We start from the raw sequence: 14324 nt of genomic DNA on the forward strand, positions 1-14324 counted from the left end.
CTGGGCAGAGTGGGAACAGAAGACTCCCCACTGTCCGTTATACATATTCTGTCTTTTCATCTTTCTATCTGGAGCTTTTAAGGGGTGTGTGTGTGTATAATAAAGCTTCAAAAATTAATACATTTGAAATATACCACACATCCTAATTTATGGCACAGTTTATTCCTATTATCCCAACATTATTATAATAGCACTAATTTTACACTTTAAAAAGTCTTTATTTTATAATAAGTCATATGCTCACACTAGTTACAGCCCTAATCAAACAACCTTGAGCTAAAATCCTAATCCCATTTCTTACTAGGTGTGTAACCTTGAGGAAGTCTCTTAATTTCTCTGTATGTCTGTCTTCTCGTGCAAAATGGGGGTGATAGCGCAAGTTGAATATCCTTTATCTGAAATCCTTGGGACCAGACTGCTTTAGATTTTAGATTTTTATGGATTTTTGAATATTTACAGAATACATACTGGTTGAGAATCCTTAATCTGAAAATTAAAAATCTGAAATGCTCCACTGAGCATTTCCTTTGAGTGCATGTCAGTGTTCAAAAAGTTTTGGATTTGGGGACATTTCAGGTTTTTGATTTTGGATTTGGGATGTTCAACCTGTACGGCCTAACTCATATGGTGCTCCAATGAGTTACTGTATATAATTGAGGATCCAATGAGTTAATTTATATAATTTCAGAACTGTTCCTAACATATAATAAAAACTCAATATATTGTGGTTATTATGAAAGTTGAACAGTCTGACTCTTCTTGCCCTCTAACCTAGACCCACAAAATTTCCAAGAAATCAATTATTTAACAAAATACAGTATACTTAAGTGACTTTAGGTAACAAAGTGTCAATTGCTTTTGTAAGTCATATTTATATGAATAAATAATATTTATATAGTGGTTTTACTTTAATACACACTTTCCTACACATTATCACAATTTTTAATAACAATTCCATTAAGCAGGTATTATTAATATCCTTATTTTTCAGATTAAGACAGTCAGAGAAGTTAAGTCATCCCAATATCACAGACAGAAAATGCCAAAGCCAGAATTTGAACCAAATTCTTCTTACTCTAAACGCCATATTTTGCCACTATCAAATTCTTAATCATTTTGTTTCATTTTCAACTCAAGTTGAATTTTTACCTCAAATAGCTATCATATTTTGACATGTTTACCTTGATTCCATCATGGTATTTTTCATACTTTAATTGCATATTTAATCACTCAATTCTTCAACATAAAAATATTAAATTGCACAAGAGAAAAAACTATGAATTTCATCATTATATTTGGATGTGCAGTGCCCTTCTTAATTTCTGAAACACAAGCAGAATTTCAATAAATGCTTATTAAATTAAATGAAATCAGTTTCACAAGAAATGTCCTGGAAAATATTAGGCAAAAGGAAAATGCTTTCTGTTTGCCCAGTGCCTATATCCCAGCTCCCTGCTAAGTGATAGTTTGAAAAGAGGAGACAAGCCATTCACTTGGCTTAGGCTGAGGTGATAAAGGGGATTCATGGAGAACTTGATTAATTTCTCTGTCCTTTCCTGACATTTCTTCTTGGGCAATTTACTGAGATATGTTGAGGCAAACGCTGGTTTTTCCCAAGGAAATCTCCCTCTCTAGAAATCCCAGTCATAATATTAAGACTTCTTAAAATAAGAACAATACAGCCTAGTACGGTGGCTCACACCTATAATCCAAGCACTTTGGGAGGCCCAGGGGGTCGGATCACTTGAGCTCATGAGCTCGAGGCCAGCCTGGGCGACATGGCCAAACCTTGTCTCTACTAAAAAAAAAAAAAAAAAAAAAAAAAAGCCAGGCATGGTGGCACACACCTATAATCCTAGCTACATGGGAGGCTGAGGCACAAGAATCACTTGAACCCAGGAGGCAGAGACGGCAGTGAGCCAAGATTGCACCACTGACTCCAGACTTATAAAAGCAATTGATACTTTGTTACCTAAAGTCACTTAAGTATACTGTAGATATTTTGTTTATTAGTTGCTTTCCTGGATATTTTTTTGTGGGTCTAGGTTAGAGGGCAAGAAGGATCAGACTCTTCAAATTTCATAATAACTACAATATATTGAGTTTTTACTATATGTTAGGAACTGTTCTGAAATTATATAAATTAATTCATTGGGTGACAGAGTGAGACTGTCAAAAAAAAAAAAAAAAAAAAAAGAACAATATTAAGTACTTACTTTCTAGATCCATAAAGATTTCCATAGGCATTAGAGTCATCACCACTGTGCTCCTGGTTATCAATAGTAAAATTAGATTGGTAAAAATCAGAGTCAAATTGTGCCAAGTTTGACATCCTGAAAAATAAGAGTATGTTTTTAATAAGTTCATGAGTCAATAAAACTTAGTTTGAGATATTTACAAAGCTCAACTGACAATGTGGTTATGGCTGGATTCCTATCAGAAAACAAGATGTCCTTTGAATGGGGTCAATAAGGTATTGGGGGAAGGGTATAGAAATATATGCTAGAAAGTTATTTACAAAATGTGTTATCTTCAACTACTTTGTCTGAAGTTTTCACACCCTGGACTGTGGCTTTTAATATGTTGACTTTAATTGATCTGAAAGAACTAATTTTCTCCAAATATCTTATTCTTAGCAATTTAAGAGAAAAAGCTTAAAACTCAGGACACATCTAGAAGGATTTCCCTAAAATGATGTGTTTTTCACTTTAAGAGTGCGCGCGCGCGCACACACACACGTAGAAAGGATTATTATCTGCAAATGGCTGATAATAATAATACTCCTTCCCAAAGCAAAACCAAAACCCTACAAACCTATTTCCTTGTTCTACTTGGCAATTCTTAAAAAGTGTTTGGATTATTTTCCTTTTTCTTTTGCTCTGGACACTGCACCTGGGCTTCTGGCTGAGTCAGAAAGAAATAGATTCAATCCTGCTAAGGAAAGTCTTTTCTATACACTCTCTCTATAGTTTCCACTCACTTCTGGGAGTAAAGAGGAGTGATTGTTTTTGAATTTAGACGTAATGGCCAGGAATACAAGAGGGAAAAATAAAGAACTGAGAGAAGGAAGAGGTATAGGAGAAGAGGACCTAAGAGAGGTAATAGTGGCTCTTTGGATAAAAAGTAGAGAATAGAGAAGAGACTCTTTTCAACTGGACAAATGTGGTTATTCAACTCAACATTTAATTCTTTATTTTTATTTGAAAATCTTCTTATTTTAAAAGAGTGGATTTAAAAATCACCAGGAGTAATCCATATACTTATAATAATATGTGGAATACTACTTATAAGAAATCTCAAATGAAATCGCATAAACAGCCTCAACTCTAAGGGTATCATTAATCAGAAATATTCAAGTAACAATTGTTAAATATATTAAATTTGTTCAGTTCAATAAAAACACAAAAAGCTTCTCTAGAATTAGATGCAGCGATTCATACATCTGATGCAATAAATCAAGGTTTTACATTAGTAATATGTATAAAAGTAGCTATGAATTATTTAAACTAAAATCAGGACTTAGTGATAAATCTTTTAACAACTTATAAGTTAAAGAACTTAAAATGTAATAGCATAACTTTCTCAACACATGAAAATACGTTATTATAAAGCAAAGAGAGTAATTGAGAATACACTAAATTTTCATAACATGCAAAGCTTTATGTAATATGACTATTGGTACTACAGTACTTACTTAACTGAGCTTTGTATTTTGTTGAAATGCCAGGTCTTTTAGAAGGATCAGTCACATACCTCTTATTTTTTATGGAAAGATCCTCCAGTAAAAGCAGCTTTGCGTGAGAAATTTAAAGCAAATCCTTTGGTGAAAAGATGACATGCTGGCTATATATACACCTTTCTAAATTTGTACTCTGACATCCTGAGCAGATGCTATAGCCAAAAATAAAAAAGCCTGCCAAAAGCCAAATACAGTATCTTATAACACTTATTGTGGTTTACAAACACAGTGAACAGTGTACAGACATATAATTTGATAATATGGAAATTGTGGAATGATAGATACAGTTTCCTTGTGTACATGTCTATTAAACTCTGAGGTAAGATCATTTATTTGAGGCAAGCAGTTAAAAAGAGGCCTCAATGTCCCTTCCGTTTCATGGATTTCCTAATAATATGCAGTAAAAATCAAAATATGGCACATGATCTTATCGTGAAGATCTCAGCACCAAAATGAAAATGAGTTGTGGTCAATTTTATCTAAATCAGAGCTGTTCTGTTTATATGCGCAATATTTATGAAAACTAATTATGGTCTACCTCTGACTTTTTTCCTGCTTCCTACTTTTCCAGCAGAGGCCAAGATGGATATGCTAATGGTATCTAATGCTTCTTACTTGACGGACAGGTTCTGTACATTTTTGAGCCAATTCTAACCACTGGAAGGTGTTAGGCCCATCCCCACCCCAGGAAGCTCCCTGAGTTGGCCCTTTTCTGTATCACTGGGTCACTGCTGGGAGCCTACTCTCTGGTTCTGACCCAGTTAACCTGGCTAATACTATCAATTCTATCTAGATCTGGTGTTCTCGTCCCTAATATTAATCACATGGTTGGAAGTCAAGTTCCCCTGTGGTTTGCTTCATGCTGATTCTCTTTTTTAGGACTTAAAACTTCCCATGCATCCAAGTCTCAGTAACTGAAATTTTACGTCCAAAGGCAGATAATTTGGCACTTAGGAATCTTCAACTGGAGCCAATGGCAGAAAGCTGAAGTAATTTCTTTCCACATTGTTTAAAAGCATTTGGAATTTGAATGTCTGTAATCACAGCTGCCCTTCCTACATTACTAGTCAGGCAACAATTGTTCACACATTTATCAAGGGAGTACTGTTGAGTTCCAGACTCTGTTCTAGATACCAGGTTTCAGAAACAGGCAAACTAAGTTACATCTTAGTACTGATTTTGCTACACCTACACCTAATAATAATGATTAACTGGGCATTGTTCTACAGACTTTAAGTCATTTAATTTTTGTAACAACCTGATAAGGTATTATTATCCCATTTTACAGAAAAAGAAATGGAGATTGAATAATTTTCCCAAGGCCATTAGCTAGTAGCTGAAAAAGTCAATGTTTGAAACCTAACTGAATTCAGAACTCACATTATCCAAGATAATTTCAGGAATTAAACAATAGAATATGCTATTAAGATGGAGCGTGCAAAGGGCAGAGGATTTGAATACTCAGGGAAGGCTTCTTAAGAGGGTCATTCGGATAGAGATCTGACGGATGATAATGAAGAAGTCACTTTAAAGACTACATGAAGAACATTTCAGGCAAAGACTTTCAGCTGGCAAGGAGTTTTGTGGTTTCTGGTTTAGAAAAAAGAAAGCCAGTATTTCTAGGGATTTTTGAATTAGAGAAAAGTTGAAGGAGATGAGGTCAGAGGTATGAACAGAGGCCAGATCAAAAAGGAGCCTGTAGGCCATGGTAAAGAACCTGAAGGTTACTATAATTGAAATGAAATGTCATTCTAGGGTTGTATAAAATGTGATGATATCCTTATTACTCACAAGTGGAAGAGGGAGACTGGTTAGGAAGAGAATGTTACAATAACACAGGCATGAGATGTGAGTGGCCTGAACTAGGGTTGCAGTGGAAGGAGAACTGGTACAAAAGTCATGGCAACTGAGGAAAAGATGAACTACAGGGGTCAATACTGAAGCAGTAATATCAGTAAAAAGAAAATTCAGTGCAGGAAAATGATGATGAGTTATATAAACTGAGGAAGGTCCAATGTATAGGTAGAGTACAGAACAAATACAGAAGATATTTGGAAAGACTTAATAGGATTCAACTTCTATTGAAAGGAGGAAGAAAGAAAAAGCAATTATTGAGGATGATTTCTAGAATTCTGTCAATTTTTCCATTCTAATGCATAATGCCATAGGAAAAGGCTACATTGTTATATAGTGGCCAAATTTTGATTATCATCTTTTCTATTCCTTCTTTCAAAGTTCTTTACCTGAGAACACAGGTCCCTTACGAAAACAGCAGAGATTTACGGTACATTCTTTTTTTTTGACATGTAAATTCCATGAAAAGCCTACCAAAGGTAATATTTTTTATCTTAGTCCATTTAGATACATTTTAAACTTATTTCGTGATGTTGTACTTTTCAACAGTTTCCTTCATAAAAACCTGGCTCGATTAAATGAATTGTAGAAATATATGGACTGAAAATGGCCTATAAAAAAATTTATCTCAGCCTCAAGTGAATTATAAAACATGAAACATTGAAGACAAAATGACTTCAGTCTCTTTAGAAGTGCATTAATGGACCATTAATGCATATACAAGAATATTTTAAAGCTATTCTTATAGATATAACACTGAGTATCTATAAAATACACATTTAAGTGAGTTTTTTCCATTAATGAATTATCTGATTGCTATAGCACATGTTGAAGAACAGAGTGTAGATTGATATTACATATAGTCACAGTGTCATCAATTATTTTAACTCATCTGTTTCAGTAATTGTTTCTGTGTCCTGCATGACCAAAAAGATTGTATTATGTGAATAAAGTTTCTCACCTGATGTAAAAAAAGCCCCATGTTCTACTCATAACCACTTTCTTTTCCTTCCTTCTCATTTTCTTTTCTCTCCCTGCTCTCTCCTTACCTCCATCCTTTCCTTCCCTCCCTCAGTTCTCTCTCAGAACTCTCTCCTAAGCTGATGCTATCTATTCCCAGGGCTTTATATATTAGCTGTATATAGACAGTTCCCAAAGTTACATATGCATCCTTGACCTTTCTTCTCAGCATCAGACTACTTGATAGACATTTCAAACTTAACATAATCCAAACTGGATTCTTAAAGTCTCTACCCTTCCCAATCCAACACTGTCTTCTCTATTTCAAGAAATGACATCACAAAGCACCCACTCAAATCAGAAATCATCTAACTTCTGATGAATCATCTAATTTTCAACAAATTATATCGATTCTGTCTCTTAAATATATTTCTCACTAACTAATTTCCTTCATCTCCTTTGCTACCAGCCTGGTTGAAGTCACCATTTTCTCCCACTTACAATTCTCTTTGTAATTATTTAAAAAGTGAAATATCACTTTTATAGTAGCAAATTGGTAGGAGACAACAAAGTTCACTTAAAAAGACTGTAAAAATACACCTTTAATGACTTGCCAAAATCAGGAAAGATTCTTCTATGGTTGCTAACTGCAATTAGCAGTAGGAATCAATAAGAATTTCCATCCATAGTTTCTCAGCCTCTTTCTGGTGATCTGTCACGTGTTGCAGAGGCTGTGAGTTGCTCAACAGATATACCGACAACAATTTGCCATATACCTGACAGTTATGCATGCATATCTGTGTTAAGTTAAATAATGAATGATTTGATGTATGGATGAATGATCAGTATTATTAATACTGCATACTCAGAATCCCATATTTTAGTTGATGTCTATCAATCTAAGTATAATGCAAAATTGCGACATTCATCACTGCAGTACTCTGATATAAAAATGGAGGCTCAGAGAAGCAAAGTGATTTGTGCGAAGTCACACACCTAGGATGTGAAAGAACCTAGTCTGAAGCATCAGTTCTCTCACTCGCCCAGTTTTCTTTGATTACTCTGTTTCTCCAAAAATATTATGTATGGCTGCCCAGAACTCTCATGTTATGAATGTACCTATTTAGGAACACTAAATGATGTTTATTTATATCCTTCTACCCCAAATATTTTCAGCTGAATAGAGCTGCCAATAAACCAAAAGAAAAATATGTCATCATTTTCTATCTCTGCTGACAGAGAAAGGTTGTTAGTTACCAGTGTTTATCATATAATTACTTTATTATGGCAATCTGTATTGCAATTTAATGCACATCTGCATTAATTCAGAGAAGAATACAATGCATTCTATTTTCCATTATTTATTTTTAATGCATTTTTATCAGTGTTCTCTAAATGCTCTTTTTGTTAGTACCACGTAAGATTTGTTCCTGATCATCTGCCTTTTAAAGACCGTGCTGCTTCTATTTTATAAGCCTGAAACTACAGCCCTGAATATTACAGAAACACATGAAAATAGGCATAAAATTCTGTTGTACTGCATGAATTTTAAAGAGCTCAATATGTTCTATAGCAAGCAAAGAAGAGAAAATTAAAGGATTTTGCTTCATTAATACTATCATAATTATCTTTGACTTTCAATTTGGTTATTTCTTCTTAATTTCCACTTTTTTCCCCTAAAGACTTTATTTGTCTTTATGGAAAACACTGCATTCTAGCAGACTTATTGCTGAACTCTTATTAAGTTTTTAGTTTGGCAATATGTTTTGTTAGCAAAAATATAATTTACACCTGAGATTATGAAAGTTGATATGAGCAGAAGTTGAGTTGTACATTCTTAGTAACCATATTATAATAATAGTCATTTAAATACATAAGAAGTCAAATTTACATCCATTTAGCAAATTTATGTAATTAATTTTCATAGGAAGTCTTTCCCATATACATTCTTCCACAAGTTATCTAACCACATAGATTCTTAGTTCCTTCATCAGTAAAAAGGAATAAAACTTATTCTTACCTCTTAGGTATTGTTTATTTCATCTTTATCTCATCCACTTAATTCTATTTTTCCATGTTTCACAATATATCAAGATTATTAATTAATGAATATATAACTTTTATGTGTGTATATAAACTTCAGTACAAAATATGAGGATTAGACATAATTTTGCAAAAGGAACAATTGAGTACGGTAGCTGGCAAGTAGTGAATTGTCAATAAATGTGACCTGTTATGATTATATTTCTAGGTGATTATGAAACTGGATCAACAGCAAGCACTCACATTTACTCTTGTGTTCATTTACAATCTTTCAACACATAGTTTTTTCTACTTTTATATAACATAAATCTGAATAGTTATTTTACCAAAAGAAGATAGGAGGTTGGACAATTGCAAATGTTCTCTCTTATAGAGAGACTTCAATTAGAGAGTCAGCATTTCCTTAGCATTCATGTCTCATTTTACAATTAAAAAAAACCATTTCTAATAAGAAAAGAAAAAATTGACTTTATTGTCCAAGTATTACTTACTATTTTGACTGAAATCCTTTAGGTACTGCTCAGTAAGGACATATGTTTATGTTGACCATATTTCCTTTAGCAAAGAAAGGTGAAATTCTTCATAATGTTCTGTCGTAATTATGTTTTTTATGACAACATTGCTATTTCATGGCCTATGCAATTGCACCATTATTAAGATTTTTGTCAAAGTATTCCAAGTTTATTGTGAACACTTTATTATGATCAGCAGGTGAGAGTTGTTAAGATAGTTTGAGAAAAATGACCAGATATAGTATGTTTTTAATGTAACTGTCAATATACAAATTCTACTTCATAAAGAGTATCTCTACCTTCTTTCGATAGTAGAAACTAATGGCTCACAGCTTAGAATTTTAACTTAATTTGAACATTTACTCAAACATTGCCTCTATATAGTGAGTTCTTTAAAGGACAACTCTCTGCCTTGCAGTATTTATGTTTCATACACAAACCTGAGCTAGGGAAAGTAGCATATAGCATGAAAAATAATGTTTTAAATACAATTGAATCTTCTTTTTAAAAAATTTATAGTTGACTCTCTGGTTTAAAGTGTCACTAGGCCAGAAAGTTGTCTCACAATCCCAGCAAAATGACATATGAAGGTTTACAAAAGGATAAACATACCACAATGTGAAAAACTAATGCTTGGAGTCAACCTCTTGCCAGAGCCTGGGTAAAATTTCTGTGTTAAGGTTGATGAGCATGTAGTGAAAAAAAAAATGATTTTAGACCATCGCAGTCTTCCTATCATGCACCAGGACAGCTCATTGATATGAAAGGAAGAAGATTCCTGAGACCCTCAGAGATTCAGGCTTTGTAATAAATAGAAAAGCAGCCATCCCCCTACTGTAACGACGCTGCTTTTCTAAGTGCCAGAGAAATAATCCTGCTACCTGGTCTTATGGTCTGATATATATTTGGGGAAAGTCACTCCTGGGAGAAGGGAGGACCACTCTCAGGATATATGGTGAAAGGAAGTTGCGGCTTAGTGGGATTGGGGTGGAAGTTCTCATTAATTGTTATGAACTGGCTGGGTGCGGTGGCTCACACCTGTAATCCTAGCACTTTGAGAGGCTGAGGTGGGAGGATGACTTGAGCCCAGGAGTTTGAGACTAGTCTGGGCAATATAGTGAGACCCATCTTTATAAATAAATAAATAAATACAATGTTTAAAAAGTGTTATAGACTGAATGTTTATGTCCTTCCCCGACCCCCTGCCAAATCCATATGTTGAAATCTAAACCCAATGTGATGGTATCTGGAGGTGGAGTCTTTGGGAGGTTACTAAGTCATGAGGATGGAGCCCTCATAAATGAGATTAGTAATCTTATAAGAAGAGGCCAGAGAGCTAGCTCTGTTTCTTTCCAATATGTGAGGATAAAATAAGAACTCAGCAGTCTGCAACCCGGAAGAGAGCTCACATCAGAATTCCACTATGTTGGCACCCTGATCTCAGCTTGCAGCCTCCAGAACTAAGAAAAATAAATTTCCACTGTTGACAAGCCACCCTATGTCACTTTTTTATAGAAGCCTGAATAGACTAAGACACTAATAATGCTTCTATGCATCCTGGGAACTATAGTCTTCCCACTACCTTGTTGTTACAAGATCAGAGACAAGAAGCACCCAATGACAATACATACTAGGGGAATGAAGCTTTTCATGTATCACACTACTTTCACTCAAAATTCTGATGTGAAACTGTGCAAGACGATCCAATGGAGAGAGAAAACAAGAGTAGACTATTTGTGTTAGCAGCTTTCATGCTGCTGATAAAGGCATACCCGAGACTGGGTAATTTATAAAGAAAAATCATGGTGGAAGGTGAGAGGCACATTTTATATGGCAGCAGATAGGAGAATAAGAATCAAACAAAAGGGGAACCCCTTATAAAACCATTGGATCTTGTGAGATCTATTCACTACCATGAGAACAGTATGGGAGACACTGCCTCCATGATTCGATTATCTTCAATCATCTCCCACCGGGCCCCTCCCACACAATGTGAGAATTATGGGAGCTACAGTTCAAGATGAGATTTGGATAAGGAGTCAGCCAAACCATATCACTATTATTTATATTTATTTCTATATAAAAATATGAAATATATTAATCATTACTAGTATTTAGTCTACACAATTACTGTACTCTCCCTGTTTGCCTGGGTTTATCTGCAGAGTGGGCTGGATCATGAGGAAGACCGGGAACCCATTACATGAAGATGTTGAAAGTGGCATCCATTTTCATTCTTTCCCTTTTACAGAGCCACAGGGTACTGTGGTTTGCAAGTGTGCATTAAATGTAGTTATAAATTATATTTTTTTAACTTAAGCTTGCCCTTACAATACGCATGCATGGCTTCAAAGTCAGTCAGAGAAGAGGAGGAAACAAAGACGTGTTAGTTTAGGAAGCAATGTAAAAAAATCTAGTAAAATAATGCAAATGATAGAGAGTATAAATGATAGTGCTGACAATTGGATCAGGGCTATAGAGACTACACTTAAGATATTATCTCCTAATTCAAAATAAAAGGGCAAAAAAATTAAAATGAAAAAGAAAACAAAGAGCAAAGAAATGACCAATTCATAATGGAAAAACCTGTGGAAAGCATTTAAACTCACTGTTAATAATTTTAAACTAAAATAAGACATAATGTTTGACCTATCGAGTTAGCAAAGATAAAACAAAATAAAAATATCTAGTTTTAGTAAGGCTGAAGACAACCAAAAATCTCATATAAAGTTTATTTTAGTATATATTGTTTTAAAAAATCTTTAGCGGGTAAGCGTTAAAAAGCACTATAAAACATCTATATTCCCTTGATTTAGCAAATTTTATAGCAAATCTTATTAGCAAAAATAACTTATCCTAAAGACTTAATCAGTGATATATATTAAAACAAAATCTTGGCCGGGTGCGGTGGCTCACACTTTGGGAGGCCGAGGCGGACAGATCATGAGGTCAGGAGATCAAGACCATCCTAGCTAACACGTTGAAACCCCGTCTCTACTAGAAATACAAAAAAATTAGCCGGGCGTGGTGGCGGGTGCTTGTAGTCCCAGCTACTCAGGAGGCTGAGGCAGGAGAATGGCATGAACCCGGGAGGCAGAGCTTGCAGTGAACCGAGATCACACCACTGTACTCCAGCTTGGGCGACAGAGCAAGACTCTGTCTTTAAAAAAAAAAAAAAATTATAGTGACCTGCATGTCTAGTATTAGAGGACTAGTTAATTAAATCATGATACACCTATGCAATTGAACACTTTGCAGTTTGAGGCAGATTAAATATAGCTACAAATTCTTTGACACTCTTTTTTAAGAAGGGATGTAATTTCCTTCACCTTCAATATAGGTTGGCCTTAGTGACTTGGTTGACCAATAAAATATGGAGGAAGCAATGTTCTCAGACTTTCAAGGTTGGATAAGAAGCCATTTAGATTTTGTCTGGATCCCTTGGAACACTTGTTGAGTCTGACTGCCATGTAATAAGTACCTGAGATTGTGATGCTGAAGAGGCTGTATGGGGAGACCACATGGAGAGACTGACTACAAGATGAGAGAGAAAGAGATGCCTGATTTTCACGTTCCCAGCTGGTCGAGACATCCCAGTGGAGGCCACAGACATCACAGAAACAAGTCATTCCTGCCAGGCTTTCCCAAATTGCAGATGAATGCACAAAAGGAATGATTGTTTTGAATCACTAAATTTTGGAGTGGTTTGTGATATAGCAATAAATAACTAGAACACATTTGGTGAATTGAATTGGATTTTGAAAATGTTACATTGGCTCTGAGACCAAGTAGTAGGAAAAAGATGGAAGTGCCTCAAGGAGACTATATTAGTGGAAGCTCAAAGGGTCCCACGGTGAGGATTTGAAGGCGAGTGAAAAATATGTTTTTGTAGGATGGAAAAAATTGAGCCTTATTTTATGTAGTACCAAAAAGTTTGGCAATCCTGGTGCCCAGGTTAATGTGAAAAATAGACAGCAGAACTTTACAGACAAAATACAGAAAATGCCAAACAGTTTCTTGCAGCAAGTTATAAGAACATATAAAGAGACTGAACTACAAAAACTAAAGCAGGAACTGTTAAGATTCTAAATGGAATTTAGAGGAAATTTCAAAGGGCCAGGACTTGCTGGATTTGAAAACAAAATAGTTTTCCAACCTTAGTCTCTCTTAGCAAAAATTCTCCAAGTAGAAAATAGCTTCAGCACAAAGATAAAACTTAGGATGCCACCATTAAAGTATGGGCTCAGAGATAAACTTAAGGTTGTGACTGTAAACTATTTGTTAAGACTTCAGACGATGTAAGGGTATACTTAGTAGGGCTTCTAAATATCTCATGGGCACGTCTTGTGAACCCTCTCAGTTAAACAACAGGGTTTTAGAAATATTAACATCCCACAAGAACCACACAGGGGGTCTAATGTAGAAAAAGGCCTGTCTTGGGAAGAAACATTTGTGGTGAAGTGAATTATAAATTGATCCATAAGAAATTCAAATAGGGACTCAGCGAATTGACTGAGCATCTCTGTTCTTTGAACAGAAGCTGGTAAGATTTGTAGATAGTACAATTTCTTACACAAAGTTTGCAAGTACTACAGGTTCCATTTGTTGCAACATGCATTTGTTGTCACTTGTAAAGGGTACACAGGTCTCTTTATGTCATCTTCTTAACAACAATAAAAAGCAGCATAATTTATTAATCCTATATGTTTCCCACCAGGGAGAAGACATCATTCATTGGGAGGTGAGAATTATTGGACTTAAACCTTCAAATTCTTAACATAAAAATGTACATTCAACGAAAAGTGTTGCAGATAAACCCACGCGGAAGACAAAAGATTACAGAAATATTACTTAGCAAGGCGGAATCAGAGAATGGGGACCAGGTCTTTAATTATCAAGTTAATTGGTTTTTATCTGTCATCATCTCTAGCCAGCAGATAGAGTTCTTGGTTCAAGGCACTCACAACTTTGAATCCTATAGAGGTACTGTCAGCCTTTTTCTCTTCAATGCTCTTTCTTCCTTGTTTCTGAGTTATCTTCCTTCTGATGAACGTGTGCTTTTCTTTAGTTATATTGAAACCATTTGTTACATTATACCAACTGTTGTGCTGTTCTGTACAGCAGTACCCCTTATCCCTACGGGATATATTACAAGACCCCAGTGGGTGCCTAAGAAAGCACAGATCCTATGGAACCCTATATATACTGTTTCTTCC

At 35.0% G+C, this 14324-nt stretch overlaps 1 protein-coding gene across 3 annotated transcripts in view; it reads right to left on the minus strand.

The window, feature by feature from the left end:
* Positions 1-14324, minus strand: part of YIPF7 (Yip1 domain family member 7) — a 54661-nt gene that overhangs the window by 25126 nt on the left and 15211 nt on the right. Inside the window, exons 1-2 of one of the 3 annotated variants that reach the window (XM_074040937.1) lie at positions 3754-3822; positions 2217-2333 (exon numbers count right to left, since the gene is read on the minus strand). In XM_074040937.1, coding sequence (XP_073897038.1) covers positions 2217-2256 — 40 coding nt within the window. In that variant the 5' untranslated portion in view covers positions 2257-2333; positions 3754-3822. Of the gene's footprint in view, positions 1-2216; positions 2334-3694; positions 3823-14324 lie in introns of those variants that run through there. The other 2 variants (XM_074040936.1, XM_065544959.2) reach the window with 2 other exon arrangements.

This window comes from Macaca fascicularis, chromosome 5 (genome assembly GCF_037993035.2).
Source record: "Macaca fascicularis isolate 582-1 chromosome 5, T2T-MFA8v1.1".
Taxonomy (NCBI): Eukaryota; Metazoa; Chordata; class Mammalia; order Primates; family Cercopithecidae; genus Macaca; species Macaca fascicularis.